The sequence below is a fragment of the Rana temporaria genome, chromosome 4 (assembly GCF_905171775.1).
Source record: "Rana temporaria chromosome 4, aRanTem1.1, whole genome shotgun sequence".
NCBI classification, from domain to species: Eukaryota; Metazoa; Chordata; class Amphibia; order Anura; family Ranidae; genus Rana; species Rana temporaria.
In genome coordinates, this window is record NC_053492.1 from 147,844,799 (window position 1) to 147,865,323 (window position 20,525).

Sequence of the window (20,525 nt, forward strand, 5' to 3'; positions counted from 1 at the left end):
ACCCTGAGCCTGGGTGAGAGAGGATGAGGAGGATGAGGACGGCTTGGTCATCCACTCTACCAAGTCTTCGGCATGTTGCGGCTCAACACGGCCAGCTGCCGAAAACAAGGACGAGCGTGTCCAACGACCATGTGCTGATGAGGATGCATGGTGTCAACGACCAGCCCTGTTGCCCCTAGACGCAGAGCCTGCTTGCCTTCGTGACTCTCTGCCTCTCCTTGTTGTTCTCCCAGAAATACTAATGGCCTGCAGAGGACAAAGGCAGTACACACACCTCGTAGCTTTAGGTGCAAACTGCAGAGGACAAAGGCAGTACACACTACGTAGCTTTAGGTGCAATCTGCAGAGGACACGGGCAGTACACACCAAGTAATTTAGGTGCAAACTGCAGAGTACAAAGGCAGTACACACAATATGTAGCTTTAGGTACAAACTGCAGAGGACACGGGCAGTACACACCACGTAGCTTTAGGTGCAAACTGCAGAGGACAAAGGCAGTACACACCACGTAGCTTTATGGTGCACACTGCAGAAGACACAGGCAGTACACACTACGTAGCTTTAGGTGCAAACTGCAGAGGACACGGGCAGTACACACCAAGTAGCTTTAGGTGCAAACTACAGAGGACACGGGCAGTACACACCAAGTAGCTTTAGGTGCAAACTACAGAGGACACGGGCAGTACACACCAAGTAGCTTTAGGTGCAAACTACAGAGGACACGGGCAGTACACACCAAGTAGCTTTAGGTGCAAACTACAGAGGACACGGGCAGTACACACCAAGTAGCTTTAGGTGCAAACTGCAGAGGACAAAGGCAGTACACACACTACGAAGCTTTAGGTGCAAACTGCAGAGGACACGGGCAGTACACGCCAAGTAGCTTTAGGTGCAAACTACAGAGCACATAGGCAGTACACACCAAGTAGCTTTAGGTGCAAACTGCAAAGGACAAAGACAGTACACACCACGTAGCTTTATGGTGCACACTGCAGAAGACACAGGCAGTACACACTACGTAGCTTTAGGTGCAAACTGCAGAGGACACGGGCAGTACACACACTACTTAGCTTTAGGTGCAAACTACAGAGAACACGGGCAGTACACACCAAGTAGCTTTAGGTGCAAACTACAGAGGACAAAGGCAGTACACACACCACGTAGCTTTATGGTGCACACTGCAGAGGACACAGGCAATACACCACGTGAGAATACTGCAGCTAGCACAATTACCTGCCTGCCAGTAAATTAGGAATAGCTGATCTAGCTAAACTATACAGTGTATAAATATATGTACAACACCTGGGATGCATATATATCCTCTACACACTGTAACTTTAACTGACTAGCCTGCCTGCTCTACCTACCTAGAAAAAATGACACGCTCTCTCTCTCTCTCTCTCTCCGTCTCCAACCACCGCCGCAACACACTACACAAGGCTGACCTGCAGGCGGCCTTTTATAGTGTGGGGCGTGTACTAAACCCCCTGAGCCAGAATTGGCCAAAGCCACCCTGGCTTTGGCCAATTATGGCTCTCCGTTTTTTGTGTGCTGTGATTGGCCAAGCATGCAGGTCATAGTGCATGCTTGGACAATTATCAGCCAGCAATGCACTGCGATGCCGCAGTGAATTATGGGCCGTGACGCGCCACTCGAACTTGGCGCGAATGGTTTGTAACGTTCGTATTTCGACGAACGGTCGAACATACGATGTTCGAGTCGAACATGGGTTCGACTCAAACATGAAGCTCATCCCTATTTAGCACTGGGAAACACTTTTTGAAAGATAAAAAGGGAATTTTTCTATACAACTATTTAGATCAGGCCAAATGAGGGGGAATGGGGGACATAGGGACATTGGCCCAAATCGGGAACAGTCCCTCGAAATCAGGCACATATGGGAGTTTTGGCTACAGGATTTGTAGCTGCTGACCTTTATTTTTTTTCCCCAGGTCGAACTCCTCTTTAATGCATTGTTAGCATTAAAGGGGTGGTTCCACCTAAAACTCATTTCTAGCAATATATTCGTAAGACCCGTTACACTGCGGGTAGGCTGGCTTCTTTTTTTTTTCCCCGTACATACCGAGATCTCGGGGGTCTCGTCCCTAGGCGGTGGGCGTTCCTATTTGATTGACGTTCCTCGGACGGGCGCATACGTGACGTCACGACTTTCCGAAAGAAGCCGAACGTCGCCGCGCAGGCGCCGTATAGAGTCGGCTCTATACGGCACCTGCGCGGCGACGTTCGGCTTCTTTCGGAAAGTCGTGACGTCACGTATGCGCCCGTCCGAGGAACGTCAATCAAATAGGAACGCCCACCGCCTAGGGACGAGACCCCCGAGATCTCGGTATGTACGGGAAAAAAAAAAAAGACACTGCGGGTAGGCTGGCTTAACGGGTCTTACGAATATATTGCTAGAAATGAGTTTTAGGTGGAACCACCCCTTTAAGGTAAAAAAAACATTTTCAGTTTCCCTGTGTGAAAGGGAAGAGAGGGGAGAAGAGATCAGCGCTGTGCAGGACTGAGTCTGCATCCATTCTCCCCTTACTTCCTCTTTACACAGCATTCGAGAAGCAGCAGGAGCCATTGGCTCTTGCTGCTGGCACTCAAACACAGTGAAAAGGAAGTCGTGCTGTGTAAGTCTATGGAGCATAGACACACAGGTTGGGCGCACATAGACTACGCTTTCTCCCCATAGCCAGCGGCTGGCTATGGTAGTCCCAAAACAAAGAGGAGGAGCCAGGATCACCACCAGGGACCCCAGAAGAGAAGGATTGAGGCCACTCTGTGCAATACCACTACACAGAGCAGGTAAATATAACACGTTTGTACATTAAGCCTAAAAGAAAAATGCCTATATCATGTATCAGAGACAAGCAGATTTTACATGTATAGCATAAGCATGTAAACATGTGCACATGTGTCCACACAAAAAATTAATTCTGGTAAAAAAAAAAAAGAAATGTAATGCTTATAAATCTGTGTACTTTACACAATACTACATGTGTTTGTATGGTGTATTTTTCTGCCAATAGAGCTTTCTTTAGATTCATAAAAAAAAAAAAAAGCCAAACAAATCTGTTATTGGCGTTTTTTTGTGTCTGTGTGCATGAGCCCTTAAAAAGACTATGGGGCAGATCCACAAAAGAATTACGCCGGCGTATCTATTGATACGCTGCGTAATTTTAAATTTCTCGTGTCGTATCTTTGTTTTGTATCTACAAAACAAGATACGACTGCATCTCGGATCGATCCGACAGGCGTACGTCGTAGTACGCCGTCGGATCGTAGATGCATTTTTCCGCCGGCCGCTAGGTGGCGTTTCCGTTGAATTCCGCGTCGAGTATGCAAATTAGCTAGTTACGGCGATCCACGAATGTACGTCCGGCCGGCGCATTTTTTTACGTCGTTTGCGTTCGGCTTTTTCCAGCGTATAGTTACCCCTGCTATTATGAGGCGTACTCAATGTTAAGTATGGCCGTCGTTCCCGCGTCGAAATTTGAATTTTTTACGTCGTTTGCGTAAGTCGTTCACGAATAGGGATTTGCGTAGAATGACGTCACCGTCGTAAGCATTGGCTTGTTCCGGTTTAATTTTGAGCATGCGCACTGGGATACCCCCATGGACGGCGCATGCGCCGTTCCAAAAAAATGTAGTTTACGTTGGGTCACGACGTATTTACATAAAACACGCCCCCATCACATCGTTTTGAATTCCGCGCCCTTACGCCGCCAAAGATACACTATGCCATAACCTAACATTTTCTAGCACTTTCCTACGCCAAGGGAGCTGCAGGTACCACATACAGCCTGCCATACACTCAGACGCTTCTTCGCATCGGCGTTTACCTGTGCATGTGTGTCCACTGTATTTAATGTCAAAGTTTAGTATTTGGGAAATACGTTGGAGTCGCATGAAATGCTTATAAGATTTCAGTGAGCATACGTCTTAAAGCTAGTCTAATGCCGTGTACACACGATCGTAAATTCCGACAACAAAACCATGGATTTTTTTCGACTGAATTTTGGCTCAAACTTGTGTTGCGTACACACGGTCACACAAATGTTGTCGGAAATTCCGAACATCAAGAATGCGTGGTGTACAACACTACGGCCAGCCCAGAAAAAATAAGTTTAACCACTTAAGACCCGGACCAAAATGCAGCTAAAGGACCTTGTCCCTTTTTGCGATTCGGCACTGCATCGCTTTAACTGACAATTGCGCGGTCGTGCGATGTGGCTCCCAAACAAAATTGGCGTCCTTTTTTTCCCACAAATAGAGCTTTCTTTTGGTGGTATTTGATCACCTCTGCGGTTTTTATTTTTTGCGCTATAAACAAAAATAAAGCGACAATTTTGAAAAAAATGCAATATTTTTTACTTTTTGCTATAATAAATATCCCCCAAAAATATATAAAATTGTTTTTTTTTTACTCAGTTTAGGCCGATACGTATTCTTCTATCTATTTTTGGTTAAAAAAATCGCAATAAGCGTTTATCAGTTGGTTTGCGCAAAATTTATAGCGTTTACAAAATAGGGGATAGTTTTATTGCATTTTAATTATTTTTATTTTTTTTACTACTAATGGCGGCGATCAGCTACTAATGGCAGCGGCTGCTAGCTGCCATAACCCAGGTATCCTCGTCTTCAGGCGGCGGTCCGATTTCCGATAATGGTGGTCTCTGCAGTGGATTCGCTGCAAGATCACCGTTATCGGCCGTGGGAGAGGGCATCCCTCCCGCCACTCTCCCACACCCTCCGCCACTTACCGGAGCCATCGGTAGCGGTGGAGGTGATCGGGTCCTATCCGTGGCTGGGAATGGAGACGAGTGGAAGATGGCCCCCATCCGTCTCCATACCATAGCAGGGCGGTCACTTCCGCCCATAGCTCTTAAAGGGCCATTTTGTTTTTATTTTTTTCAAATGACAATTTTTTTTATTGCATTTTAATCCAAATATGAGATCTGAGGACTTTTTGACCCCAGATCTCATATTTAAGGAGGACCTGTCATGCTTCTTTGTATTACAAGGGATGTTTACATTCCTTGTAATAGGAATAAAAGTGACCCAAATAAAAAAGAAACTGTGTAAAAATAATTAAAATAAACTAAAATAAAAAATAAAAAAATATAAAAAATTTAACTACTAGCCGACCAGCCACCGTCATTATACGGCGGCAGGTCGGCTCTCCTGGGCGAAAGCCCGTAGCTATACGGCGGCTCTTTGAGCGGCCACTAGGGGCGTGTGCGCGCGCCCCCCGCTCGCCCCGACATCCGTGCGTGTACCCGGCGGGCTCGATCGCCGCTGGGCACCCGCAATTGCTCGTTACAGAGCGGGGACCGGGAGCTGTGTGTGTAAACACACAGCTCCCGGTCCTGTCAGGGGGGGGGGGAAATGCTGATCTTCTGTTCATACAATGTATGAACAGAGGATCAGTGTTTCCCCTAGTGAGGCCACCCCCCCCCACAGTAAGAACACACCCAGGGACATACTTAACCCCTTCCCCGCCCCCTAGTGTTAACACCTTCACTGCCAGTGGCATTTTTATAGTAATCCAATGCATTTTTATAGCACTGATCGCTATAAAAATGCCAATGGTCCCAAAAATGTGTCAAAAGTGTCCGAAGTGTCCGCCATAATGTCGCAGTACCAAAAGAAAAATTGCTGATCGCCGCCATTACTAGTAAAAAATATATATTAATAAAAATGCCATAAAAATACCCCCTATTTTGTAAACGCTATAACTTTTGCGCAAACCAATCAATAAACGCTTATTGCGATTTTTTTTTACAAAAAATATGTAGAAGAATATGTATCGGCCTAAACTGAGGAAAAAAAATGTTTTTTTATATATTTTTGGGGGATATTTATTACAGCAAAAAGTAAAAAATATTAATTTTTTTCAAAATTGTCGCTTTATTTTTGTTTATAGCGCAAAAAATAAAAACCGCAGAGGTCATCAAATACCACCAAAAGAAAGCTCTATTTGTGGGAAAAAAAGGACGCCAATTTTGTTTGGGAGCCACGTCGCACGACCGCGCAATTGTCAGTTAAAGCGGCGCAGTCCCGAATCGCAAAAAGTGCTCTGGTCTTTGGGCAGCAATATGGTCCGGGGGTTAAGTGGTTAAAGTGCCCGTCCCGATGAGCTAGCGTGCAGAAGCAAATGCATACATGAGTAGCACCCGCATATGAAAATGTATTAAGACTCCCGGCTATTTGGATCTCAAGACTGGCTGGGAGGAGAATCAGGAAGACAATAGCAAATATTAATTTGCTATTGTCACACAACTGGGTGGGCTCAGGGCGCAGTGCTCTGTGCCGGATCCCACCATTTTTTTACGCCAATTAAATCCTCTGGCTCTAATCTACTAAAAAGAAAAACATAGAAATCCATGTGTCCGGCGCCCTGCATGCAGATTAGGAGCCGGGTGCATAGATTACGGGGGCGGCACCCCTGCGCCCCGTATGGACGGGCCACCACTGGATGTATGTATGACTATGGAGTCTATTTACGGAAGGCAAATCCACTTTGCACTACAAGTGCAAAATGCACTTGAAATTGCACTGAAAGTGCACTTGGAAGTGCAGGCGCTGTAGAGGGGGCATTTTAGCTTGCACATGATTGGATAACATCAGCAGAGTTCCCCCTAATTTCAGATCTACCCCTCAGATTTACAGCGACTGCACTTCCAAGTGCCCTTTCAGTGCAATTTCAAGTGCACTTTGCATTTGTAGTTTGCACTTGTAGTTCAAAGTAGATTTGTCTTCAGTAAATAACCCCCACTGCCTATGCACCCTGCAAGAATAAATATATAGAATCATCAATGAATGCACATGAAAAATCTAACAAATTAGCAAAACAAGAAGTCTGTTCACACACCAATCATGTCACGATGTTACCATATACTGTATAAAGAACTGTAAAAGGAGTTCACTGGGAGCCCCATCAGACCTAGCAGATAGGATCAGCCCCATGGCTCTGGGCTGTCTTTGCTCACATATAACCCGGGGAAGTTCATCTAATCTGTTTATCTCCTGATGACTTCTATCACTCACCCAGCTCCCGAGCCTTCTCTGTCCCCTCCATGCTGCGCCTTGTTTACATGTGGTTACCAAGCAACTGTATATGGGAGGAGCAGAGTGTTTGGTGAGCACATTCCTCCCATAGACATGGGGAACCAGAGGACTGTGTGTGTGTGTGTGTGCTGGTGACATTATCATTGTTCCCATTCTATAGGAATATATACTGTACAGGTGACATCACACTTCTCTATAGGAATGCATACTCTACAGGTGACATTATACTTCTCTATCTAAATATATATTGTACAGGTGACAATACACATCTCTATAGGATAATATACTGTACAAATGACATTATACTTCTCTATAGGAATATATACTGTAAAGGTGACATTACACTTCTCTATAGGAATGTATACTGTATAGGTGACATTACACTTCTCTATGGTAATGTGTACTGTATGGGTGACATTACACTTCTCTATTGGAATGTGTACTGTACAGGTGACAATACACTTCTGTATGGAAATGTACACTGTACAGGTGACATTACACTATAGGAATGTACACTGTACAGGTGACATTACACCTCTCTATGGGAATGTGTACTGTATAGGTGACATTACACTTCTCTATGGGTTACCGGTATGTACTATAGGTGACATTACACTTATCTATGGGAATGTACACTGTACAGGTGACATAACACTTCTCTATGGGAATGTGTACTGTACAGGTGACATTACACTTCTCTATGGGAATGTGTACTCTATAGGCAGTAAATGGTTAAGAGCTGATTTATAAAAACAGTTGCTATAGTTATAAAAACGCCATTATTTCACCCAAAAAATGACCGGGAGGGAGTCTTAAATACCCTCAGACTCCTCCCACAAATACAGGCTGGCCTGCGGCCAGCCTTCTTACTTGTAGTCAGAGTCTTCAAGACTTCGAGTAAGGGATGCGGTAACCCTAAAAACCAATGGCCTGGATTGTGCCCATTTGGCCCGCTGTAGGTACGCCTGAAAGAGGGCAAAAGACCCATATTTAGGTGGAGAGGGGGTAGATGAGCGACCAAGAAGAAAAGCCGCACGCACCCGGATGGCAACCGTAAGCATACCTGATAAGAAGCCGTTGTGACCGGAGAAGCTACTGACTCATGACCTGTGAAAGAAGGAAGCCCCCGCTGAATGCGTCAAGCAGCCCCTGAACTCGACCAATGCCCTGAGAAAGATTGATTCGAGCCTGCTGCCTGCGACAAGCCAGCCGAAAGCCTGAAGCGTTAATGATACAAGGATACTTGGGGCAACTGAACCAGAACTGGCCCGAGACGCCCCTGCAACCATGCCTTACAATGAATACTACAACCGGCCGCCAGCCTTAGCTCCGTGAGGAAACCCCCCCAACCCCTGGCCTATCCATGCTAATATGGAAAGTGACCGGGAGAGTTGCAAAAATTGACAACTGGCAGGAGCCTGAAGTGCTGGATACCTAATGGATAACTTGACGGAGCAGAAGGACGAGGCCCATGCGCTACAGCAGCAACCTGACCTGGAACCATGACGACACACGAACCCGTTCCTACCTGATAGCCTTGGCTGAAAGTACCCATAGAAGGGACGTCAGAGAATCAGGGATGGGAGATTCCACCACCACCTCCGACAAGGAACACCCATGACACAGACATAAACCAGAAGGTCTGCTAGACCGGACCCAAGGGGATGATGAAATGACCGGCAGAAATGGAAGAGCAGGAGCTGGGGGTGCGCAGACACAACCTAGACAATACAGAAAACAGACATGCAACAATAACACCCTATGAGCCTACCTACGTATGAGCAGAACATCAAATGCAATAGTCGCATGAGAACACGTAGTCGCATGAGAACACGTAGTCGCATGAGAACACGTAGTCGCATGAGAACACATAGTCGCATGACCAGCAGTCGCATGAGAAACATAGTCGCATGAGAAACATGTCGCATGAGAAACATGTCGCATGAGAAACATGTCGCATGAGAAACATGTCGCATGAGAAACATGTCGCATGAGAAACATGTCGCATGAGAAACATGTCGCATGAGAAACATAGTCGCATGAGCAACAGTCGCATGAGAAACATAGTCGCATGAGAACAATCGCATGAGAAAACGTAGTCGCATGAGAACATAGTCGCATGAGAACCAATCGCATGAGAAAACGTAGTCGCATGAGAAACAATCGCATGAGAAAACAGTCGCATGAGCAACAGTCGCATGAGAAAACATATTCGCATGAGAAACATAGTCGCATGAGCAGCATAGTCGCATGAACAATAGTCGCATGAACAATAGTCGCATGAGAACACGTAGTCGCATGAACAATAGTCGCATGAGAACACGTAGTCGCATGAGAACACGTAGTCGCATGAGCAACATAGTCGCATGAGAACACGTAGTCGTATGAGAAACATAGTCGCATGAGAAACAGTTGCATGAGCAACATAGTCGCATGAGCAACATCGTCACATGAGAACACGTAGTCGTATGAGAAACATAGTCGCATGAGAAACAGTCGCATGAGAAACATAGTCGCATGAGAAACATAGTCGCATGAGCAACATAGTCGTATGAGAAACATAGTCGTATGAGAAACATAGTCGCATGAGAAACAGTCGCATGAGCAACATAGTCGCATGAGAAACATAGTCGCATGAGCAACATAGTTGCATGAGCAACATAGTCGCATGAGAAAACGTAGTTGCATGAGAAAACGTAGTTGCATGAGCAACAGTCGCATGAGCAACATAGTCGCATGAGAAACAGTCGCATGAGCAACATAGTCGCATGAGAAACATAGTCGCATGAGCAACATAGTCGCATGAGCAACATAGTCGCATGAGCAACATAGTCGCATGAGAAACATAGTTGCATGAGAAAACGTAGTCGCATGAGCAACAGTCGCATGAGCAACATAGTCGCATGAGCAACATAGTCGCATGAGAACACGTAGTCGCATGAGCAACAGTCGCATGAGAAACATAGTCGCATGAGAAACAATTGCATGAGAAAACGTAGTTGCATGAGCAACACGGTCGCATGAGACACACGGTCGCATGAGAAACAGTCGCATGAGAACACGGTCGCATGAGAACACGGTCGCATGAGAACACGGTCGCATGAGAACACGGTCGCATGAGAACCAGTCGCATGAGAACACGGTCACATGAGAACACGGTCGCATGAGAAACAGTCGCATGAGAACACGGTCGCATGAGAAACAGTCGCATGAGAAACAGTCGCATGAGAAACAGTCGCATGAGAAACAGTCGCATGAGAAACAGTCGCATGCGAACACGGTCGCATGAGAAACAGTCGCATGCGAACACGGTCGCATGCGAACACGGTCGCATGAGAAACAGTCGCATGAGAAACAGTCGCATGAGAAACAGTCGCATGAGAAACAGTCGCATGATTGACAGTCGCATGAACCCATAAACGTATGAGAAACAAACAGTTTGTATTACCTCTATTGTAGCCTAGAGACACATTAGGACACTTGGAAACATAACTAAGCCGCTGGGAGAAGTGGATGGAAGCTGCGTCCCTGCGCCCCCCCCCCATGCAACCAGCGTGGTGGATGGATGGAAGCTGCGTCCCCTCCCCCCCCCCTGAACCAGCGTGAGCCCCGGGAGGAGGAGTGAGAGGACCAACGAGCAGCCATGCCGCAGCTGCCGGTGCATTGCCATTAAATGTGATTTGCAATGAAATGTGATGGTCCGCCTCCATCACATCCCATTGGCTCACTCATGTCACGTGACATATAGAAACGTCATCAGTCTCAGCTAGGCTATCATAGGGAGAGGATCTCCTCTCCCTATTATAGTTGAAGCTGCACGGAGCTAGTACGGCGTGAACCCGAAGGAGATAAGTGAGTGGGGGTTGGAAGAGGGGACACCTGCAAGGACCAGGAGACATGCGGGAACCCCTCATCTGAGCACCGAGCCCCCCCCCTATGGACCCGGTGTGAGAACCGGACCGTGAGCGGCTCCCCCCTCCCCTTGAAACACCATGTGCGGACGGAAATAGCGGCGGGCCGTCGGGTCTCCATGCTGCCAGCGTGAGGGGAACCTCCATTAGCCCCCAGCTGCCGACCTGTAGCTCCACATGGAAACCGGAAATGGCTCGGTCCCCATGACAATGCCACACAAACAATGTAACCCGGAGGAGTGGGAGGGAGGTTGGATGGCCCCCCTCGTGTAGTAAATGACAGCGCTCAGAACCCGCAGATAGCCCAGGGTGGAAGGCGGCTCCCGCTCCCCCATACCGCCTGGTAGACGCCCAGGGAGAAGCTAGTGGGTCAGCAGACACGTGGAGCCGCCATGAGCAGGCGGACGACCCCTCCCTCCTCCAAATCCGACGCTGAATGGCATCTGCTGATGTTGACATGACACGCCCCCCCTCCTCCCCAGAAATCTACGGCGACCCAGCCCTGACAGGGAGGGAGTCTTAAATAGCCTCAGACTCCTCCCACAAATACAGGCTGGCCTGCGGCCAGCCTTCTTACTTATAAAAATATAACCGTACCTAGTCCACTTTTTGCAAAAAAATAACAGTTGGATTCACATTAATAAAATATATATATACATATATACACACGCACATACATTTATAAAAAAATTGCATTGAAGCGTGCAAAGTATTGCAACCATGATCAGTGCTAGGTGGATGTAATGCATAGGCTCCTGCAGGCTGTTCCCCCAGCCCCAGGTCACTGCACTTGTGCTCTATTGAGATATACAATGAGGCTGTGTGGGCGGAGCCATGCACAATCTTGCTTTTAAAGAAAATCCATGCAGGGCTGCAGGCAGCCTCACAGACATACCGGTAGTTAGTCAGGTTAAAAAAAAGACACAAGTCCAACCCAAAAAAAAAAAAAAAAAAATATAATACAATCCCATTTACACAAACCTACACCTACAGTCAGGACCGGACTGGGAAAAAAAAACAGCCCTGGAAAAAATTTCATACCAGCCCACAGCATTACTATACCAGCGTAACAGCATAACGTCATTATTTTCTTGTTCATGAAAAGGAAAACCATACATTTTAAAGCACATTTGAAGAGTGTATTATATATAGATAAGACAGATATGAAAGCACATAGGGCTTTATATCTATAAACGCAAATTCCAGGTAAAAGTGGTCAATCATCAAGGGGGACCCCAGGAACTCAGAATGTGGGGGGGGGGGGGGACCACCTTCCACAGAAAAAATACTGTAAGGGGGGGTGGGTTACTGATATAAGGGGGAAACCTTTATTTTAGTATTCACTTCCCCCTTACATCAGTGACCCCCCCTCAGACTGGCCTAGCAGCGCTGTCACCGACCTCCTCTCAGGTGCACCATGCAGGGCTCAGTCAGTCAGCTCCAGCTTGGTGGCTCTAGTTTTATCCTATATAGTCTCCTCTCCACAATCCACAGACATCTGACTTCTCCCATGACCCCCATTCTGGCGGCGCTCCCACTCTTGACTCCTCTCCAGACTCCCTCAGAGACTGCAGACATGATACAGGAGATGGTCAGAGGCTACAGACATGATACAAGAGCTCAATGCAGCCTCATCAGTGCCCATCAAATGCAGCCTCACTGTGCCCATCAAATGCAGCCTCACTGTGCTCATCAAATACAGCCTCGCTGTGCCCATCATTGCAGCATCACTGTGCCCATCAAATTCAGCCTCACTGTGCTCATCAAATGCAGCCTCGCTGTGCCCATCATTGTAGCCTCACTGTGCCCATCAAATGCAGCTTTACTGTGCCCATCAAATGCAGTCTCACTGTGCCCACAAATGCAGCCCCACTGTGCCCATCATTGCAGCCCCTCCTGTGCCCCATGTCCCAGTCTGCAGTCCCTGTCTGTGGGAAGGTGTGTTGTTGATGCTCAGTACGGTACCTTCCATGCCAGCAGGATATTTATGTTTGCCATCAGCATGCAGGGTCGGTTCTCGTTTTGAATGGGGGCAGTGCTCCTTCCAGAGGATCTGTTTGTTGTGAGATGGAGTGGTCCCTGGCCACCTGCACCTTCAGCCGTCCTCATTTTGTGCCCCCAGTCAGCCTGTCCTCTGAAGTGAGAGCACTGGGTGGGAGCTGAAGAGAAGAGAAAGCGGAGAGCACTGGCGGGTTTGGAGAGCACATGGGTGGGAGCAAAGAGCAGGGGGGAGTGGAGATCACAGGGGTGGGGAGCGGAGAGTGCTGGGAGGGCTTGAGAGCATTGGGGGGTGCCAAAAAGAACAGGGGTGGAAAGCACGGGAGGCTGAGAGGGGGGGCTGGAGAGCACTAAGGGGGGATCTTAAGAGCACTGGGGGGGCAGAAAGAACAGGAGTGAAGAGCACGGGGGTTGGAGAGCACTGGGGGGTACAAAGAGCAAGGGGGAGTGGAGAGCACTGGGGAGTGGAGAGCAATGGGGGGAGCTTGAGAGCACCAGTGGGGGCCTGAAAAAACAGGGGTGGAAAGTACGGGGGGCTTGATCACACTATTGGGGGCGGAGAGCACTGGCAGTGTTGGAGAGCACATGGGTGGAGGCAAAATGCAGGGGGAGCGGAGAGCACTGGCGGGGTTAAGGAGCACATGGGTGGGGGCAAAATGCAGGGGGGAGTGGAGAGTGCTGGGGGGGGGAGCCTGAGAGCACTGGAGGGGGAGCCAAAAAGAACAGGGGTGGAGAGCACTGGGGGGCTGGAGAGCGATGGGTGGAGCTTGAGAGCACTTTTTAGCCAATGCATTTTAAAGCATTCCAGTAGAGCCCGGTGCAGTAAAAATGCAGCATGTTCTACTTTTTTTTTCTGGAACTGCAAGCTTCTTCGGGAATGGTTACTAAGCGCCCAGAGGCGATTCGGTTCTCATGTGTTGCGCTTTATAAGTTTCTCACTCACTCACTCAAGCACTGGTGTCATTGAAAAACCATATAACCCTACTTTCTATGTGTTTTTTGATGCAGAAAAAATGCACTGGACTGCATGTGGTGTGTGAACTGGCCCTGTGGCCAGGCTGTGGAAGTCTCACACATGTGATATCGCCATGCTCATGAGTAACAGAATGTATTTTTGGGTGTCATTAGAAGTATGCATATGCTATATGCGGTGTGTGAAAAATAACTTATGACAATTTTGTGAAGGGAAAAATAAATAAATAAATAAATAATCGTAATTTTGCATTGTTGGGGGAAAAAAATGACAATTTAAAAAACTGTAGCCGCTCCGTTTAAGCAGCATGCTTTTAACCCCCACTAGCAGCCAAATAAAGAGTTAAAAGCACCCATGTTGCAGCACTGCCTAAGCGCACGACAGGCGCTTAGGCAGCGCTACCCATTCCTTTAAATGGGCAGGGCGTTTTGGGAGTGGTGTATACAGTGCTCTCAAACCACACCCAAAGATGCTGTTTGCAGGACTTCTCAGAACATCCCCCAAGCGCACCGCCCCAGTGTGAAAAGTCACACAAATTAATAGGGAGGCGGTTTTCTAGCACTAAAACACCTGAAAACCGCCTCAGTGTGAAAGCAGCCCTACTAAGTACCTTGGGATATCTACTTTTCAAAAAGGGGTAATTTGGGGGTCATTTGTACTTTCCTGACATTTCAGGGCCTCAAGAAATGAGATGGGCTGTCACTACGTCAGGTGAGAGCAATTTTCAGTGATTGGCACCACAGCTTGTAGACTAACTTTCAGCCTAGATTCACACTACTGTGATGCAATGTACTGCGAATTTGATCATTTTTTTGTCCTGTATGAGGTGCAAATTTGCCTTGCATTTTGGAGGTAGACAGATGCAAATTTACCACAATTTTCAGGCGGCAGACAGTGAACAATTTGCAAGAGATGTGAACTGTGTACTGCAAGTTCAATTGAAGGCTATGAAGATAAAATTTGTGCTGCACTATGGGAATTGACATCCCTCCCGCAGTCAACACGCAGAGGACCCTCCCCCTCCTCGCACCAAAATTTGCAATGCATAGATGCGAACCAACGCCATGGAATAATATGCTTTTTAACAATACCTGCAAATCTGTGTGTTCCTAAATGCATCAAACCCGCTGTAAATTCGCAGGCTTACAGACCAAATAATATACAGTGATTTGGGTTATTTTTTACCAAAGACATGTAGCAGTATAACATTTTGACAAAAATTTATGAAGAAAAAAATTACCAATTTGCAAAATTTTATAACAGAAAATGCATTTGTTTATTTATTTATTTTTACACATTTTTTGGTCTTTTTCCATTTATAGCGCAATTAAAAATAAAAGAAATCAGTGGCGATTAAATACTACCAAAAGAAAGCTGTATTTGTGTGAAAATAAGGACACAAATTTCATATGGGTACAGCGTTGCATGAGTAATTGTCAATTTAAATGTGAGCACCGAATGCTGAAAATTGGTCTGGTTAGGAGGGAGGTTTAAGTTCCCAATAGGAAAGTGGTTAAAAATGACCAGTTACACTTAACAGTATTTCTGGGATGTCTTCCAGGATGGCACCCTGAGAGATGACTGGTCCCACCCCGACAGGAAACAATCAACAGAGGTCAAAACCCCCACTCCTCAGTTGTGAAAATCTATTGACCTACACCAGTGCACAAGAGTGAATCACCTCAAATCTTGGTGGGAAGTAGGCCTGTCGTCCTGGAAGACTTCCTAGAAACACTGTTAGCTGTAAGTGTAACTAGTCGTTTTCTCAAGTTCCAGGATGGCACCCTGAGAGAAGAGCAAGTAGCTCAGGCCTACCTTAGGACGGGACAACAGCTTGTAGGACCTTCCTACTAAACACCAGATCCTGAGGTGACAGCAACTCCACTCTGTAGTGTCCCAGGAAGGTGCTCTGGCTTGTGCACTGCCCATCTGCTCTACCGATGCTCCGGCCCTTTCTGCCCAAGAGGCCACCAGAGACCGAGTGGAATGTGCCTTAAGATTAGTCGGAACTGCCCTACCAGCCTGCTCAAATGCTATGGTAACGGCCTGCCTGATCCATCTTGCTATTGCTGCCTTAGACGCTTGCTGACCCTTCTTCTGGCTGAAAAAAATAAGTAAATTAGTGACTGGACCGTCTAAAATTCCTTCACTCTATCCAAATAAGCCAACAGACATTGTCTGATATCTAAACAATGAAAGGAACTCTCTCTCGCTCTAAAATTTGGTACAAAATGAAGGCAGGACAATCGCTTGAGTCCTGTGGAACCTTAAGGCTACCTTCGGAAGGTACAGGGAATCCTGCCGGAGTACAACCCTGTCCTCAAATAATAAAAAAAAAAAAGGTCTCATTGACAGAGCCTGGGTGTTGCCTATCCTTCTGGCCATCATAACCACCAGCAGGAAGGCTGTCTTAAGTTACTCACCCTTAAGAGGGATATGAGCCAACGGCTCAAATGGTGCCCTAGTTAGGGCTTCAAAGACTGCACCAGGGACAACCTATCTCTAGCTGACAAAACCTTTTAAATCAGGAGGTCCAGAGCCAACCTCCCCTGTCCAAAGAAACTGGACAAGGCTGCGACCAGGACCTTGAGTGTTTTAGTTGCTAGCCCATGATCCGCGCCATCCTAGAGAAAGTCCAGGATCGCAGGGATCTCTTGTTGGGAAGTCCCCTCCGCCTTGCAACAGCGCAAGAAGACTCTCCAGACTTTGGCATAAATATGCCTGGTAACCAGCTTCCTACTCAAAAGAAGGGTGTCGATTACTTTCTCAGAACACCCCATTTTTCACAGGCTCTCCCTGTCAAGAGCCAAGCCATTAGCCTGAAGAAGCCGGGATCTGGGTGGCAGACTGGACCCTGAAAGAATGTCCTGCCGCTTCGGGGGAGATATGGACCAATTTCCCAGGGATGGGAAGGGAACCAGGTCCTCTAAGGCCAACATGAGGCACTCAGGATCAGTCTGCCCTCTGAGAGATTCAGCTTCTGCAGTATGCTCAGGATCATAACTAAAGGGGGGGGGGGGGGGGTGGAAGGTATATGCCAAGCGGAAGTCCCAAACTTGTGCCAGCTTGTCTAGCCCCCCCCCCCCCTCTGAATAGTGAGAAGACTCTCACTTTTCTGTTACCTCTGCGGGCAGAGATTGATCTCTGGGCTGCCAAATTGTCGGCATACGAGGGAGAACACTTTGGGGTTCAATTCCCAGTCCTCCTGGTGAATCGGCTGCCGACTGAGGTAGTCCGCTTTGACATTGTATGCCCCCTTAATATGCACTGCTGAGATAGAGGGGACTCTGCTCTGCCCACTCCAGGAGTTCCAATGCCAGGGTAAGAAGAGTGTGAGATGGGCTCAAAGTATCTCTAGGTAGGCCCCCCAAGCGCTTGCATCCGTTGTTACCCTGAAGGGTTGTAGGTGGGCCCAAAGGTGGCCCTCCCGCAACCTCTGAGGATTGAGCCACCACACTGCAGAGACTTCACCCCTCCTGGAATGGAACCCCTGTTGTCTAGCGTACCTCTGAGCTCAGAGCTACTGCATTAGGGGAGAGAAAGTATGTGAGGGGGTTTGACTCAGAGAAAGAGCTCACTCTTGTGATGGTGGAGGTGAGCAGCGACGACTAGGCCTCACTTAGCAATGTCCTGGGAGTATTCCAGTCAGGCTTTATAAGGTATGTAATGGGCCTACACCTATAGCAAGGGCATTATTCATCTTTAGTCAGAGCTGCACAGTTTTTATGAATCTACAACCATCCCTTACCTGCATAGGCAGTTTTTTTGTAAAGGTGAACTATCCTATTAAAGTGGAGAAAGCAGCACAAGGGACCCATGCCATGTAAATGTCCATTGTGTTGAATTTGTTTTAAGTAAACTGTAATTAGGAAGGTGGTGCTCAGACCGCTCATAGCTCTGCATACTTAGTTTCACTTAATACTTTTACAAAGTAGTATCTGTGTTTGCAAAAGCAATATGGTGCACACAATATGGATTTATATTATTTGCAAGCAAAAAGGAAAAAATTTTCATGAAAATTTGTGCCAGGAGTCCAGCTTCACGTTTACTGGCTTGGACGAGAAAAACTGAACTCCGGGATAAGGTGACCATTGTCTAATTACATTTGTCATGCGTGTTCTTCCTTGAGTCTTTGGTGTGCTTTGTGCATTTCACCCAGATCTTCACAGTAACGCAGTGCAAAACGTTGCCTCTGTGCAAGACCTTCTAGTAATAAAGTCTTAGCAATATTCCAATTGCACACCTTCCTGGAAACAAGGTGTAACGGGAGGGCCCGTGGGACCCAGAGGCTCTTGCAGGGTGTGGTGTACTCCTGTTTCAGCTTCATCGATGACTCTTGTGTCTAAAGTCATCCTATGTCCACTAGGGGCATAGGATGACTGAGAAAGATATCTTGGATTACAGGAGATGGGACAGTAATAATTCACAATGTATTCCAGGATATCTTGAAATATTACAGGTTGTTGATTCTAAACCCAACCGGTCAATAGAAAGAGTGATTCAATGTGGGAACACAGACTGTTAAGGTGTTAATGTTGTCTGCTACTGTCATGTAAATGAACCTTAGTCTGGCTCTCAAGAACATTTCATAGTGTGATGCTAATTGACACTGTATTGTGTGAATTTATATTGATGATAAATGTGTATTGTATAGCAGGTGAGAAGAGCTCATCTCGGAGTCACCTTGTCTGGGTAAATGATTAGTAATTAGCTCATGTAGATTATCTCGGAGTTAAGTCATTGTTCCTTGGGGTTTCTAAATGGATAAAAGCCTGAGTTTACCATTAAAGTGTCTATCCGTTTTGAACCAGAGCGGTGTGTCGCGTTTCTGGGGAATCTGTATGGGCCATGTTCGTCTGCTGGATTGTGGAGTGTCGATAAGCTGTCGTGGGTTGGTGGAATGGAATATCGTAAACGGCATTAACCCCTGACTGTTACAGAAGGCTCATGAATAATGGGTGCTGCGACGACTGCCAGCTGGATACCAGAGATGCAAAGTCAATGTACATATTCAATGTACACAATGATGAGGTCACTGCTACTTTTACAAGGTAATATCTTGGGTTTCATAAAAGTACTTTGTGCATACAGAGTGGATTTATATACCCTGCCACTATTGAGGAATAGATTTCATTTATTTTTGACTGGCATTTAGCTTTAAAATATGCAATCCCTAAGTCAGACTGTGCCATTTGCTGCATCATGCAGTAATATAATATGCTAAAAAAAAAAAAAATACGGAAACGATACATTTGAAAACAGTTGTTCAGCATTTATTTTTAAAACAAACAAACAAAAAAAATGTATTGAAATTCTATTGCCCATTCAGTGCATCTCCAATTGCAAACTAACCCAAGATACCAATTATTCAAAGGGGGAGGGGAGGGAGAGGTGTTATTCTATTGGGTATACAGCCTGCACAGAACAAAAAGGAAGGGACAAAAGCCAGTGGCTGTATGAACTGCTTGAATGTTTGGTTGGATCCCCCTTTAATAACAGCCTTCAGTCAAGGTTCTATAAAACCAACAAATATAAAAATACATACATGGATACTCTGCAATAACTTCTTATACAATTCATTAAATAAATTAAATTTCTGTGTTTGGTAGCAGTTTCAATAGATAATTTTAATACACTGTACAATTTGAACATTTGGAGTAAAATGAGGTTTAAAAAATAAAATAAACACACACCATCCAAGGTAATCCTTTAACAAAACATAACAGAAGCCATTTTGAAACTGGAACGGAAATAAAAGCACATATATAACAGAACCTAGACAACACTTGGGACTATATAAATAAACTGGGGGTGGCAGTGCAACACATAAACCTCTTTACAAAAAGAACTGTTCACTCATCCACTGGCAAATATTACTACATAAAATATTTAATTATAGGAAAATGTGTACCTTGGGGGGGAGGGGTGGGGGGGGGGATACAAAGGCTGCAACTGCTGACCTTTCTATCTGAAAATGCCAAGTACCCAGCTGCCTCATCGATGACGGCTTTCAAATTTTAAAGGCCTGGTCACCACTGCACCAACACGTCATGTGCATTTGTGTGCTGAGATGCCATTTATTGTGACTGGCACACCAGTGCACCTCTACAAGGTACCTGTGTTGCAGTCCACTGAAATGCGACGCACAATATAGGGATACAAAAAGAAAATGCTGCAGGCATGATTTTACATGCCTTAGGTAGCCAATGAATTAGCTGCCCTAATGCGACCTGTCTAAACACATAACAGCAAGCCTGACCAGTGTGAATGGGCATCAAGGTCAATACAGTCAATATTAATGAGGGAACCCATCCCGTGGTGCCATTGTGCTCAACCCTTCCATACTGCTTCTGCTATACAGCTTTCCTTTACAGGTAACCTATATTGAAGAATAATGGAGGTTTAAAGTATTGCAGCCTTTAGTTCAGCATAACAGCCAAGCGACTAGCATTATCTAAGCAAGACCAGCTATGACAGCCCTTATCCATAAAGGTTTCCTTTCAGGAGCTTCTCCAATACGACGACTGAAAACATTCAGTAACTATTTTTGAACTGCAAGATATGAT

The 20,525-nt window shown here is 46.3% G+C and overlaps 1 protein-coding gene across 1 annotated transcript in view; it reads right to left on the reverse strand.

Annotated features, from left to right (window-relative positions):
- ERICH6 (glutamate rich 6) overlaps positions 1 to 7,121 on the reverse strand; it is a 108,684-nt gene extending 101,563 nt beyond the window's left edge. Inside the window, exon 1 of the mRNA XM_040349158.1 lies at positions 7,057 to 7,121. Within this exon, the coding sequence (XP_040205092.1) occupies positions 7,057 to 7,087 (31 nt within the window). The 5' untranslated portion in view covers positions 7,088 to 7,121. The remainder of the gene's footprint in view (positions 1 to 7,056) is intronic.
- Positions 7,122 to 20,525: the final 13,404 nt, after the last annotated feature.